General features: G+C 41.2%; 1 protein-coding gene across 1 annotated transcript; it reads left to right on the forward strand.

The window, feature by feature from the left end:
- The first annotated feature begins 917 nt into the window (after positions 1-917).
- On the forward strand, positions 918-14622 carry LOC124150170 (neural cell adhesion molecule L1-like protein). Its single transcript, XM_046522094.2, has 10 exons — positions 918-1017; positions 4399-4561; positions 4779-4915; positions 5926-6106; positions 7758-7894; positions 10127-10298; positions 12529-12665; positions 13026-13212; positions 13292-13428; positions 14011-14622. Exons 1-10 carry the CDS (start codon positions 954-956, stop codon positions 14301-14303), a joined length of 1608 nt encoding a protein of 535 aa, XP_046378050.2. The 5' UTR covers positions 918-953; the 3' UTR covers positions 14304-14622.
- Positions 14623-15868: the final 1246 nt, after the last annotated feature.

Below are 15868 nucleotides of genomic sequence, written 5' to 3' on the forward strand. Positions count from 1 at the left end.
TGTAGTCTTAAAGGTGTTCCATGAGTTTTCAGTTCCGTGCAGTCAGTATGATACACGCGTGTGCATAGGTGTCATTCTTAGCTGCAGTGCAGTGACATCTTCTCAGACATATGTGTCAGAATACCGTATAAGGTCCATATGATAACAATCCCAAGATGAGGTGAGGTGTAATAGGTGTTCGCGTAAAACATTAGCGCATTTATACAGCAACGTATGTGTGCGAGTGTGTGTGCGTACCTGTGTGTGTGTGTGTGTGTGTGTGTGTGTGTGTGTGTGTGTGTGTGTGTGTGTGTGTGTGTGTGTGTGTGTGTGTGTGTGTGTGTGTGTGTGTGTGTGTGTGTGTGCCAGCTAACTGAGATATCATGCCCTGGTTTAACATGGATAACCCTCTCGCACACACTATGTGGTACTCCACATAAACTGATACTTTCACAGTGATAAAATCACCGAAGTACTGTGGCGTAAATACGGTGTAACGCCGCTTTTAACGGTATTCAGTTATATCGCGTCGGCGTGTCAGCTTAATGTGGGAGGGAAGCCCGAAGTCATGCAGGTCACAGACGTTTACCACTTCGGTGAAACACACGAGCACGGGTATGGTGCTGACAAACCTAGAAGCATAATCTGGGCGAAGCGGGATTCGTGCCAACAATCATAGTTTTAGGTCGTGCCCAAGGGACGCACAGCGAATCGCTGCGTCCTAGACGTCCACCTCATATGACTTTAACAATGGGACCAGTCTGGCATATATGAAAAACATTTTAATCGTCTGCAGACTGGCGAACCTGTTACAATTACCAGTCAGATCTGACAGTTTGACATTTAAAAGGTTAAATGTTTGACGCCTACACATGCAAAAGCCCGACACATTGCACCAACTCGTACCCTACATGTACTTAACACTTTACAGATTACCAGCTGAACAGCAGCCATTAGACTTGTAGTTCACAGCCATGTCGGACGCTGACATGAGACACCTCCTGCTATTGGTAATATGTTTGGGCCCCCTTGCTGTTTGTGAGTAGAGTTTACTTTTAACGACGGTTTTATGTTTTATAATGTGTGCATGAATGATTCATCACAGGTGTTTTATTAATATTCGAGTGGCCAGGGTGGCCCAGTCGTCTGAGGCGCCGCGATTCGCTGTGCAGATTTGTGTCCCTTGGGCACGCCATATATCTATGATTTGCAGATCCAATCCCGTTTCGCCTCGATTCTGTTTCTAGGTTTTTTAGCACGTGGGTTTCACCGAAGTGAGATATCACCTCGGGCTTTTCTACCAAATTAAGCTCACACGCCGCGATATAACTGGAACATTGTTAAAACCGTCGTTAAAACCCAACTCAATCACTCACTCATTCTAAATATTCGAAATATCATCCTAGTTCCAGAAAATCCGAATTCATTGAAAATTGACTGGACATGCAAATGCTGCACAGAGCTTAAAAATGACCACAAATGGCAACAAACAAACGCTCGGGGTGCACAGCCACATATTCCGTTTTCCCCTCGCGATAAGCTTACATTATGTACAACGTATGTGAAACTATTTCCGCAAGCTATGCTGCCAGCAAACATGGTGTTTGTGCCACCAGAAATTCATTGAGAATATAAGTGGGTTGTCTCATGGCGGAAAGGTCACGTGTCCGGTTGTATACTCTGGGTCATGATTTCCATATTATCATGTTACAAGCAATTACATGGCTTGATGCGTTGATGTAATGCTAATCGTATGTCTATTATTATTACAAAGTTTGCTAAGGATCAAGTACACGTAATCGTACAATGAAACACTGCGTGAAGAATAAACCATGTAGGTCGCAGCCCCGAGGGGTTTATTCTCACTGCAGTGTATTATTGTACGATCCACAAGGACCAAGAGTTGTATATTTTTATATCACTCTTTTTGAGGATGATGACACAATGTACAAGCTTTAAAAAGAAATTATCCTTATTTAAAAAAAGATGACTCTCTCAATAGAATCAGACCTCGGTAATGTCGGACAAGTCCATTATATGCATAGGTGGGTCTTTCCCGCATATTCTAACAATCCTCACGTCGATTACCTGTACCTTCTCTCCTTATACCGATTGTCATATCTCCCCCGGTTTTGGGTGCGATCGTTCGGCCATCGCTTTTATCTGCATTACCCAGGATCATCTATGGGGATCAACTCAAGAGACACAACCCTCTCAAAAATGACGTCGTCGTCAAGTTACGAGCGAATGTCCGAATCTCCATAAATGACGTCATGATAGAACAATGTTTTATCGTGAAGTAAACCACACTGGGTTGTTCATTGTACGTTTGCGATTTATCGCATAACTATCTTATGTTAGTTAATTCAACTTAGTAATAAGAACATCCTCGTAGACCCACTACACTCACTCATGTTGTGTGGACAGGGTTGGGTCAAATGTATAGGGCACTACATCGCCAGTAGTTGAGCTAAGAACATGCCAGTCATATTATATGATTGTGGCTTTGATTGTGGGCTTCATTCAGTATTAAGCTGAAATGCTAATATAACTGTAATGCTGTCCGTCCGTACTTCCGTCCGCTCTACCATCCGTCCGTCCGATTCACCTTTGACACACATTTTCTCAAAAACTATTCAATTCACAGGAATTCAATTTACAGAATGATGTTACCAGTCACAATCTTAAATGAGTTCGAACATTGTCTTAAATTCCTTTTTGTACAGAGCTATGGACCTTTCTCCGTGATTTTCAGGAGTGAGTGAGTTTAACATCGCTCAAAGCGGGGGATAATCATGACGCTGACCTCTGACCGCTGCCATACCATGGTTATTGTGTCATTCTCATTATCAGTGTTGTACATCCCCATCCACAGATTCATAAACAAGTTGTATTGAGCTAGAATCGAGCTGAAGCTGAAAGTTTGAAGGCGGCACCACACTGGACATATTATAGCCCAGTAGCTATGTGTGACAACTGTCTTGACTGCTGTATATGTCAATATATACATGCTTAAAGTGATGCAGCAATCACTTGGGCAGGTGTGTTCCGGAAATGTCCGCCAGATCCAAAAAGCCGTCCTCAACTCTGTGATTATACATGGTCAGAACAACAACATCTGTGTCTACAGTGAATGTATGGTAAGAACACGTTAATTGCGTAGTCATCAAAGGTCTTGATCGGAACATATATCATCATGTGGATGTTCTGGGTCAGGTACAGGATGAGGTGAGAGATGAGGTCAGACTGAGGTCAGGGATGAGGTCAGGGATGTGGTGAGGTCAGACTGAGGTCAGGGATGAGGTCAGGGATGTGGTGAAGTCCTGGATGAGGTATAGGATGAGGTCAGGGATGAGGTCAGGGATGCGGTGAGGTCCTGGATGAGGTCAGGGATGCGGTGAGGTCCTGGATGAGGTCAGGGATGAGGTCAGGGATGCGGTGAGGTCCTGGATGAGGTACAGGATGATGTTAGGGATGAGGTCAGGGATGCGGTGAGGTCCTGGATGAGGTACAAGATGAGGTCAGAGATGAGGTCCTGGATGAGGTCCTGGATGTGGTGAGGTACTGGATGAGGTACAGGATGAGGTCAGGGATGAGGTCAGGGATGTGGTGAGGTCAGGGATGAGGTCAGGATTGCGGTGAGGTCAGGGATGCGGTCAGGGATGAGGTCAGGGATTGGTGAAGTCCTGGATGAGGTCAGACTGAGGTCAGGGATGAGGTCAGGGATGTGATGAGGTCCTGGATGAGGTACAGGATGAGGTCAGGGATGCGGTGAAGTCAGGGATGTGGTGAGGTCCTGGATGTGGTTCAGGTTGAGGTCCTGGATGAGGTCAGGGATGCGGTGAGGTCATGAATGAGGTACAGGATGAGTTCAGGGATGTGGTAAAGTACTGGATGAGGTACAGGATAAGGTCCTGGATGAGGTCAGGGATGCAGTGAGGTCAGGGATGATGTCAGGGATGCGGTGAGGTCAGGGATGCGGTCAGGGATGAGGTCAGGGATGTGGTGAAGTCCTGGATGAGGTCAGACTGAGGTCAGGGATGAGGTCAGGGATGTGATGAGGTCCTGGATGAGGTACAGGATGAGGTCAGGGATGCGGTGAGGTCAGGGATGTGGTGAGGTCAGGGATGAGGTACAGGATGAGGTCCTGGATGAGGTCAGGGATGCGGTGAGGTCATGGATGAGGTACAGGATGAGTTCAGGGATGCGGTGAAGTCCTGGATGAGGTACAGGATGAGGTCCTGGATGAGGTCAGGGATGCAGTGAGGTCATGTATGCATCCAGAGTTCATGACCGGGTTGAGATCTGAGATGGTTCTGGATGTGGCCAGGAATGAGCACCGGGCGTGAGGTCACTCATCCTGAGTTTAGAAGACAGACACATCACTTTCATTGCTTGATATTCATGTGACTTTTTCAGGTGCCCAAGAACTCGTTATTGGTCCACCAATGGATGAATTAATGGCGTACCACGTTTCGTTTCCAATGCAATGCGAAGTTCCTGGACTGCCAGATGGTATTGATGCCAAGTTAGAATGGCTGGACAGGAACAACAATGTTATTGGACGCGACTGGGACAAACGGTACAGAATATTCTGTTGTTTGGGTTTTTTTTAATCTGATGGTTAAGTCGAACTAATCAGTAGTTCATCTACATGACTGTGACCTATAAATAACCGAGTCGGGACCAAAATGAATGTAGCACTGGTACCCACTTGAGTAAGAATGATATGTTTACCACTTTGCAGGAATGTGGCTCCAATGTTTCCGAATCTTCATTATCTTTTCCTTTGCTTGTAGCATCCACACATCCTATTCAGGGCGAAGCTTAATATTATTCTTCAAAAATTGGAGAGATGAAGACGCAGGCACATATACGTGTAGAGGAAAGGTCTGGGATACGACTATGAATAAATCAAGACAGCTCTATTTCAATGGTAAGAGACTCGCACATGAAATAACCTTTGTCCTTATAGGTTAATATCTTTAAACCTCACTCACTCACTCACTCACTCACTCACTCACTCACTCACTCACTCACCCACTCAGGATATATTGCTTTCTATCATATGGTATTACATATGATATAGCTTTGCCAGCTACCTCCCACTGATGTACCCGCCTGAACTTGACATTGAAGAGACCAGTGAAACACCCCCGTCTGTTTCATATTGATAACTATGCATACATATTCACAAGACTGTATGACAAGAGCGCTGACTTCACTTTCCCAGCAGTCAACTTTCCCTCTATGTCGAGCCGTATTCCAGCAGCCATAACCTATGACGTGTACATTGCACAACGTTTGAGGACAATCGTCCATGCTCTTTCCACACAGGTTTCAAAGTAATACGACTGTTTCAAAAGCTGTGTTTTTACTTGTACCATATGTTCCCGTGTTTTTTGGGTTTTTTTTCTGGGGAACAATTGCCTTGCCTTTGTATGTGTTTTTGACGGGTGCAGGATACACCCACCTTTTCGCTTAACCCTGCTATCGTCACTATTTGATGCTCATGATAAAGTCGGAATCTTGCAATGAACTTTTTCTCGCTTTTATTTAAAACTATGGTATGTATATCATATCGTTCTAATCCCTTGTCATAATCGTTGCTTTATTCCCTATGTTATTACCAAACTACTGTATTCCAACCTGTTATTATTATTTTCATCATCATCATCATCATCATCATCATCATTTTCATCATCATCATCATCATTATTATATTTATATTTATTATTATTATTATTATTATTATTATTATTATTATTATTATTATTATTACCTACACCATAACTGTGAAATGCCTGTCTTTTCTACAACAGAAACATCAATGACTTTTCCTTGTTGAAGCCGTGGTTGTTGTTGTTTTTTTTATCTCCAGCGAATAGAACTCTATCACGCTCATACAAAGTTGCCAGAGTACGTCATGATTGAAATCTATTTCAGAAACCCCAGATATTGTCATCTCCACATCTGGAGATATAACGCGAGTCCAAGACACAGGTGAACAGATCCTCACTTGTGAGGCGCTGGGACTCTCAGACGATCAAGTTGCCAACTTAGAATGGCTTGACAACAACAACAAATCCATTGGACCTTTCAGTGAAAATGACCCCAAAAGCAGCAGGTGATTATTGTAGTCGAATGATTCACAATCATAGCCCCTTTATATAACTAACTTATTTCACAAGCCTTTGCTGGTATGTAACCACTACATATATAAGTTACATCACAAGTATTTGTAAAATTGTAACGTTTGTAAAACATGCCTTACATTGCAATTATTTACCCAAGTATTACTCCCTTACAGTACTGTCATATGCTGGTACGTAATTTAAGTATGATTTACGTCCATCAATCATTTTGTCGAACATACGTTATTAATACTAGCATTGTATTATTGTATAACGTGCCAATCATGTTCCAGTCCACAAATCAAAGATATGCATCCGTCATTTTTTTAGCTTGATATTCAGAATGCGTTTCGTGTTTTGTTTGTTTTTGTTTTGCACCGCACTCAGCAGTATAGCAGATATGTGATGACGGTCTGTTAAAAAAGGCTGATCCAGACAATACATTTACAGTCATCATGAGCATTGAGGCATACATTTGGGGTACGATGACATACGATCAAGTCAGCATGCCTGACCTTCCGATCCATTTAGTCGCCTCTTAAGACAAGCGCAGGTCGCTGGGGATTCATATTCTTTCTCGGATCCTTGCTGTTTTACAATTCGTTTCTTTTTCATCTCAGGAAATAGATGACACAAATAACAAATACATAAAAGATCAAAAGCTAATATGAAGGTCGAAATGAAATAACAATCAGATCATTTTAACTTACCATCCGTTTTGATCAATTATTAAGCAGCTCGACTGTTGATACGAACAGTCAGCGAGACCCGGCGGCCAGAGAAGTGGTTCACGCCGTACCACATCCCGGTATATGTATATGTACCTTTATTCACAAATAAACTTCTTCTTCCTATTCAGCTTGACGTCTGACGTCTATGAAAGAGAGTGCTTCGATTATGTCGCATAACTTTGTATTTTACAATGCGAAATAAAGTTATGTGTTTTCGAATGTTATTGACTTTTCTGGCACGACTTTGGTAAATGATCGATCACTCGGGTTTTCAAGTCACAATAATCACTGACGCAGCTGATGTGACGGACGCATCACTAAATGATTATATTTGAAGAACATTATTAATCAGTTTTAGAGATCGTGCTTTAGCGCTACATTATCCTCGCTGTGACGTCACATCTACTGAGCTGCAAAGAACATTGAGATGCCACAATAAGCCACAATGCCACAATAGCTGTGTACGTATAAAACTAAACATTGCAAGGTTCGAAGATGAATGGGATCGTACACCACGATACAGAAGATCCAGGGATGTTCACGCACGTTGATCACTTAAAGTGCCGAACGGGGCGGTCGGGAAGCTTAGTGGTTAAAGCGTTCGCTCGTCACGCCGAAGACCCGGGTTCGATTCCCGACATGGGTACAATGTGCCAAGCCCATTTCTGGTGTCCCCTGCCGTGATAGTGCTGGAATATTGCTAAAAGCGGCGTAAAACCATACTCACTCACTCACTAAAGTGCCGAACACCCCGCGAGTGAAACCTGAAACGAGTTTTTCTTCACATGTTCCCATGCAAGTTGCAGACACGTATTGGGTTTAAAATTATATATACGGGTATCAGATACCTACAAATCACGTTATGATCTTCTGCGTGAATATATTCTACGAGTCTCCTTTTGACACCTTGCAGGGTCTACACAATGAAACTTGGTCGACGACGCCAGCTGAAGTTTAATCAAGTGAAGCTTGAAGACCACGGAACATATACATGCAGAGGAAAAGTTGGTGGTGACACAATACTTAAGTCTTTTCATCTCAATGTTTATGGTGAGTGTCTAACTGACTTGTCAGATGTCGACCGCTTTCAAACCCTCAAGGACTTTTATGAATGTATTCCCTGGAGTTTGTTTGTAGAATTGGAGCTTCAATTCAGGTTTCTGGGATTACCACTTATGTTAACATATACCATTATACACTACTGATAAATAGGATTTATACACTACTGCCAGTTACACCATTATACACCACTAGTACATACAGCATTATACACTACTGGTAGATACAACATTATACACTACTAGTACATACAACAGTATACACTACTAGTACATACAACATTATACACTACTAGTACATACAACATTATACACTAGTAGTACATACAACCTTGTACACTACTGGTACATACAACATTATACACTACTAGTACATACAACAGTATACACTACTAGTACAAACAAAAGTATACACTACTAGTACATACATAGAGAATACTACACTCATTCTCGTTAGATACCATTTTTACGAAACGAGTGGACTTTCTATGGTATCTGACCGAGCGACCGAGCGAATTGCGTGTGACTTTCTTGTTTGGTTTAATAAAGTGTTTGTAAATATCTCTCATTCTCATATTTCTTCAGTTCTGCCTTGTAATCGCAAAATGAATGACGTCTCGCGATTTTTTATGAATGAAAAAAGTAGTCCCGGTGTGACAGAGGTCACGGTTATCCAATCAAAACGAATAAAACAAGGTCAACCTTGTACGACACACGTGTGACGTACGGATTTAGTATCTTACCACCTGTATATTCACCACGTGGGTAATAAAACAGTATACACTACTAGTACATACAACAGTATACACTACTAATACATACACCATTATACACTACTAGTACAGACAACATTATACACTACAAGTACATACCACATTATACATTACTGGTACCTACACCATTATACACTACTAGTACATACAACATTATACACTACTAGTACATACAACATTATACACTACTAGTACATACAACATTATACACTACTGGTACCTACACCATTATACACAACTAGTACATACAACATTATACACCACTGGTGCATACAACATTATACACTACTAGTACATACAACATTATACACCACTAGTACATACAACATTATACACCACTGGTACCTACACCATTATACACTACTAGTACATACAACATTATACACTACTAGTACATACAGCATTATACACTACTGTTACATACACCATTGTACACTACTAGTACATACAACATTAAATACTACTGATGCATACACCATTATACACTACTGGTACATACAACATTAAACACTACTGATACATACACCAGTATACACTTCTGATATATACACCATTATACACTACTGATACAAACGACGTTATACACTACTGGTACATACAGATTTTTAGACTACTGTTACATGCAATATTATACCCTCTTGTCATATGCAAGGACATTTTTCTGGTTTTTAAGATCACATTCTGAACTTTATTGAGAAAGATTCTAGTTTAAATTTTCAACAAGTTTTGAAGAGTGGTCTCCCTTTGACATCAGCAATGACCGTCAAATGCTTTGCTAGTAGTACCGATGAGGAAATCTCTGATGTAAGGCAAAATGTTCTATATAGTTATCAGAAAATGTAAAGCATAATAAATTCGATATTTGACGCCTCGTACAGTATTTCCGCTAACCTAATATGACACCGCATCAGGCAACTAAAGACACCATAACTATAATACACTGCGAGGGAACAGTCCGAGAACCGAAGCTGACCACTAGCCCCGGTGGCTCAGTGGGTAACAGTGGATTACAAAACTAAACATGATCTGTGAGGTTGCAGGTTCGATTATAAAATATGTGATTTGTAACTAGTCGAATACCAACGTTAGATGCACAATACTAGGCTGTAAATATAAATCCAAGTGTTATAGATTCAAGCAGGTCTTTCAATTAAAATGTAAAGCTCTCAACAGGTCTCCCTTGTAAGTAGTACTTCACAAAAGGTTATTTTGAGATGCATACAATACTATAGGCATGGCAGTAAAATTATAAACACCCTTATGCACTATGGTACATATATGATTAATAAGCACTATTTTATACCTACAAGATTATTTGTTTCCGCCATGTTGAAATCGTAATGTTTGTTCACCATTGTTTTCCTATTTGTCAATCTACCAATCCATACACTCATTTTAGTTGGTCTGGAATCCATCGTGTTTGGTCTAAGTATTCTTCCTATTTGTTTCAGGGGTTGTCATACTTCCACAACAGACCGTTATAAGGCGGGAAAGGGACACAGGTCTAGCGTTGTATTGCCTAGTCACCGAACCATCAGGCGGCAGAGATGTAACTGTAGACTGGCTGTACCCAAACGGCTATTCCATATCACGTTATGACCCAGATTATCCTCCAGCCAACAGGTGGAACATTTTATCTCATCCTTTCCGTCAACATATTTTCTTTTCACGCCCACCTTCTCCAAAATATGAAAATGTCTACCTCTTAATGATTCCACTATTATTGTTTTTCAGGAGGCCTTCAAATTCACAATATCTCTATTCTATTTCTTAATTCTGACATTTCCATTTGTCTCAAATAAGTACCGACAACATATGGCTATTTAGGTCATTTAAGACCATAATTACAGGCGAGGAATTATCAAGTATGCGTCTGGGAGTGACTGATGGAACCTTCCGCAGGTTCAGTGGGTTGTCCAGTATATTTCCCTTTGTTATCTTGTTAAAGAAAATGGAGAAGAATCATATGACATGTCATTTCAATCGTCGGTTGTTACGTCAAACAAGGGATCACATTATCAAAGCGTAAATCTGAAAGATCTCTTTTCCCGTGTCAGCGGGCATCTTATTATTAGCTATTTGAAAGAAATTGGTCTGTATAATAAATTTTAAATATGTATGTGAATAATTAAATGTTTGCTTTTTAACTTGGCGTGATGCTATTATCTACTGACTTTATTGAAGGCTGTGTCCAGGGGGTTAAAGTATCGTAAAATTATTGTCCCCCTGTGTGACACGTGATCCTAGCATAAACGATGTAACAATCATCAACCAGTGTTTTTTAAGTCAACTCATTGCTGAGTACTTTTTATATGGGCTAGTATTGTTCACAACCGTCAGTAGCTAAAGTGATGACGTAAATCCTGTTGGGGTATCATGCAGGAAGCAGGGGTACTGTAAGTCCCAATGATCCCCAGTGAGGTTGCCTAGCCTTGGTTACTGGTGGCCTATAGCCCGAGTTTTAAAACTGTATATATGTAATATTCTTTATACACAAATCAATGTAAACTAGCTTCCTAATAGAAATCCAAAGATAGAAAATAATGGTTGATCTAAATATATCTTTTCCACACTTTGCACAATGTATGAATACTCAATCTTCAGGGATACACGTGACTGATGACGTCACAATATTAGTAAAAAGTATATCGTATAAAAATAATAGTTCTATTTATGCATACATACTGATATCAGGGCCCAGCTGGTCATATGTAAGACGTACAATGCGATGCTCCCCTAAGACAGACCAGAATCCTATGAATCATATCCTAGAACTACCCAGATTGTGATTCTTTGTTTGTCAACACTATAATACTATGTTCGTGCTCGTGGCTTTCTTAACGTCTAGTACGTGCATCACTTCGGACTTTCCTCCCACATCAAACGGACACGCTGTTTAACAACCGAAGTGCTGGTAAAAGCGGCGCTAAACCGCAGTTACACATTAAACCTCAACATTGTGCATACGTGTGAGGGAGACAGTCGAGAAGGATTTCTTCAATGAAGGGTCTGGCAGCCAATTATAAACCAAAATCAACATGCATGACATATATACACCAAATAGGGTAATAAGTTTTAGGTTGATGAATATATACATTCAGAGTGGTCATGAAGCTTGTATCAGATGGTTCAAATGACGGACAACTTCCCTTTTTTCATTTATAAACTGTGATATGATCAAGGGCATATGTAAGTCTTAAATAGGCGCAAGGGGCACTTCCTCGAAGACTATTATTAACATAATGCCCATGTCTGAGACTCACCTGGATTAACTTGGGACGGAAATACTAGGTTTCGTTACACTTGTGAATGGTGTTTCCTGCTTAAAGTTCAAGGAGTGTGCATAAACATTTTGCTCTTGGAATATGCAATTGTCTATCCACATCGTCATTTTATGGAGCGGAAAATATAAGATCAATAGTACAAACTTTGGTACTGGTATCAAAAATATAATTTAACATCCATAAAACGTATTGTGAATATCATGCAATATTCTCACTTATAAAATGTGTGCAAGAAGATGATTATCAACTATGTGGAAATATTTATTCATTCTCTTACTCTCTGTCTCTGTCTCTGTCTCTGTCTCACGCTTTCTCTCGGTAGCTCTCTCTCTCAATCTCTCTCTCTCTATCACTCTCTCTCTCTCTCACGCTTTCTCTCGGTAGCTCTCTCTCTCACTCACTCTCTCTCGAATTCAGTCATGTCTGTCTGCCTGGCCCTCTTTCGCCGATCAACATGAACAGTACATCCTCATCACTAACTCTTAATTTCAACCCACATTTAACTGACGTGATGTACTTAAATGGCGTGAGAACGAATTTTGTCACCAACTTTCTTTCTTTGTCTGCAGATACTTCACACAGAAGACCTTCTTGGGCAGCACGCTGTTCTTTGACGAACTGAGAAAAGGAGACAAGAGTACATATACATGTCGTGCCATAATAGACGGAAATACCGTGCGCAGAGAAATACAACTCAAATTGTACGGTAAATATTTTAGGAAGTCTCTCTTATTTCGTGATTTACAGACGAATGTGGTTATCTCATAGTTGTAGCTTGACAGACAATGGAGAATATTTGATGGAATGAAAACATTTCATTTCTGACCTGGTTGATTTTCTGACCACTGGTCGGTAGTGTGTACCATCTAGTAGTGTAGTAGTATTTGTAATAAATCGAAGGCAGTGGATGACTAATCAACACAGAGTCAACAAGCAGAATGATAGAGATGATGGAAGCTGTTGTTGACTCTGTGTGATATTGCCAACTAAGACATGCCAATCCGTTCTCAATTTCAGTTTCGCTGTTTGTTTTGTCTGACTTAACTTGAGTGCTGCTTTATTTCAGTTCCCCCTAAAATCGTTATTACTCCATCAGAAGATAGGATAAGGCGACAGAAGGACACTTCAGCATCTATGTATTGCAAAGTCGATGGACTTTCAGGCGACGAACTGCAAGAGGCCAAGTTCGAATGGCTGGACAAAAATGACGATATCATTGGATCTTACATCAGAAACGATTCAAAACGCAACAGGTACGGCTTTCATACACTATCAATAAGAACACTTACACTGTGTATGATTAAATCTCGTTGCTCCATCTTCTGTGTGCAGGGTCTACACGTTAAAACTTCCCGATGCAACCCGCCTTCAGCTTGACCAGTTGACCAGTGGCGAGCGAGGGACATACACCTGTAGATGTACAGTCGGTGGCAACATCATGATCAAAGACATTCAACTTATTATCTACGGTAAATGTTAAAGCGACAAATGAGTTGGTTGTGATAAACGCCGCTTTGAACAGTGTTTCCGTTACATTACTGTGTGTCAATTGAGAAGTCGTAAATCCCATAGTATAAATAGACTTACTATGAACGTAACGCTAAGACTGCTTCGTGAACCGGAGTCCTGAACACTCTAAGTATATCTTTGTAGTATGTGGCTGATTCTCTGCAGACAGTGTGGACCAAAGGCAATTCGGTGATTTACGCTGTACAACACGTTGAGTCATATTCCTCATCCGATTTTGATGTTGACCACATTGCCCCATACAGCAATATCATTATTAAGCTCTGTCTGTCTGTGTCTGTGTGTGCGTGAGTACGTGCGTGCGTGGGTGTTGTGGTTGGGTTGGGAGTCAGTGTTAGGGACTCCCAAGTTTCATTCGTGGTGCACAAAGGATTATGAATGAAAAAGCTTCAGGATTTTGTTACTGGATTTTTGAATGATGGATGCAAATTTAGTTTATGTGACCTCTGAGAACTGTCCATGTGTTGTTGAGCTGAGGTTTTAGATGTTGTGAGGTTTTAAGTCCTGACTTGTGTTCAATACAGGTAAGCCAGATACACCAACGAATCTGCAAGCCGCCACCGTGGACTCGCGTTCCATTATCATCACATGGGACAAAGGCTTCAACGGCTTCTATGAACAACGTTTCAACATAGAATACAGACAACCTGACGGTCAATGGATCACCCACCCATCCATGCCGAGGGAGGACTACGCCCTTCAACTGAAGCTGGATGGTCTAAAACCGGCAACAATGTACGACATTCGGCTAAATGCTGTGAATGAATATGGTTCCAGTAACTACACGTTCATCAATGCGACAACTTTGACAATGTGACAACTTTGACGCCTTATAACATCGCCATCAGCACCACACAATTAATCTGATGTTGCACCAATCCCTGCTGTCTGAACTTCACATACTATATTCATAGTAGTAACCGTGTTATTGTTGCTGCAGTTGTAAGGTAATCTTGTGATTAAAATGTTGGCTCATCACGAACAAAAGCAGAATTCGAGTCACGGAAATGTGTTAAGCTAGGTTTTGGCGTCACCAGCCTTGCCAATTTAGGATTAATATATGAAGCCGCGTTAAACCTACCCACTCAATATTTATATTCCCACATATGTATTAGTAATAAAGTCATATGAACTTTGGTATACATATTCCTGTCTTCATTACAACTATTCCTTAAGTAGCCAGCTGGCAGTAGATACCATGTATATTGTTTGCTTCAATGTATTTGTCGCAAAATGTTTCTTTCTCAAGTAAGCTGATGATGTTTACTTCAGTACCAGCAGTATTCTGAAACACAAATTGAAAGATGGGGGCACAGGCAGCCGAGTCATCAAAGGCCCGGCAATTCAATATGCAGAGTTTTGATCCATGGGCACGCAAGTAACCTATGATTGGGGATTTGTATCCCGGTTCGCCCCGATTATGTAGCTAGGTTTGTCAGCACCGTATCCGTGGTCGTGGTCCTCATCCCAGACCTGCATCACTTTTGAGTTTCCTCCCACATAAAGCTGACAAGCAGTGATACAACTGGAATACTGTTCAAAGTTGTGTTAAACTAAACACACTCACTCTTTGTACGGATATTTGGGGAGCGTTTGAACCCAATACAAAAGACTGGACGAGTCTTCAATTCTAAAGTTGATGATAATGAGGCGAGGTTTTGGCAGACTTTTCCTCAGTTAACATACAAGCCTTATATATTTGATATGCCACTTATATCAAGTTCTTTGATCAAACAAGTTTGAGTCGTATGTTGACATGTTATGTAGGCCCTACAGTGAAATGTTATGTAGGCTGTATGTTGACATGGTCTGTAGGCTGTATGTTGACATGTTCTGTAGGCCGTATGTTGACATGGTCTGTAGGCCCTACACTGAAATGTACTGTAGGCCGTATGTTGACATGTTCTGTAGGCTGTATGTTGACATGTTCTGTAGGCCCTACACTGAAATGTTGTGTAGGCCGTATGTTGACATGTTCTGTAGGCCCTACACTGAAATGTTCTGTAGGCCCTACACTGAAATGTTCTGTAGGCCGTATGTTGACATGTTCTGTAGGCCATACACTGAAATGTTCTGTAGACCGTATGTTGACATGGTCTGTAGGCCCTACACTGAAATGTTCTGTAGGCTGTATGTTGACATCGCCTGTAGGCCCTACACTGAAATGTTCTGTAGGCTGTATGTTGACATCGCCTGTAGGCCCTACACTGAAATGTTCTGTAGGCCGTATGTTGACATGTTCTGTAGTCCGTATGTTGACATCGTCTGTAGGCCGTATGTTGACATCGTCTGTAGGCCCTACACTGAAATGTTCTGTAGGCCGTATGTTGACATGTCCTGTAGTCCGTATGTTGACATCGTCTGTAGGCCGTATGTTGACAT

Source organism: Haliotis rufescens, unplaced genomic scaffold (genome assembly GCF_023055435.1).
Source record: "Haliotis rufescens isolate VD_foot unplaced genomic scaffold, xgHalRufe1.0.p SCAF_63, whole genome shotgun sequence".
In the NCBI taxonomy this organism is placed as follows: Eukaryota; Metazoa; Mollusca; class Gastropoda; order Lepetellida; family Haliotidae; genus Haliotis; species Haliotis rufescens.

Coding starts and splice junctions, on each gene's coding strand:
- LOC124150170 (XM_046522094.2), top strand. CDS start 954: ATGTCGGACGCTGACATGAGACACCTCCTGCTATTGGTAATATGTTTG. Junction 10,299..12,528: donor GATTATCCTCCAGCCAACAG/GTGGAACATTTT, acceptor CTTTGTCTGCAG/ATACTTCACACAGAAGACCT. Junction 12,666..13,025: donor AATACAACTCAAATTGTACG/GTAAATATTTTA, acceptor GCTTTATTTCAG/TTCCCCCTAAAATCGTTATT.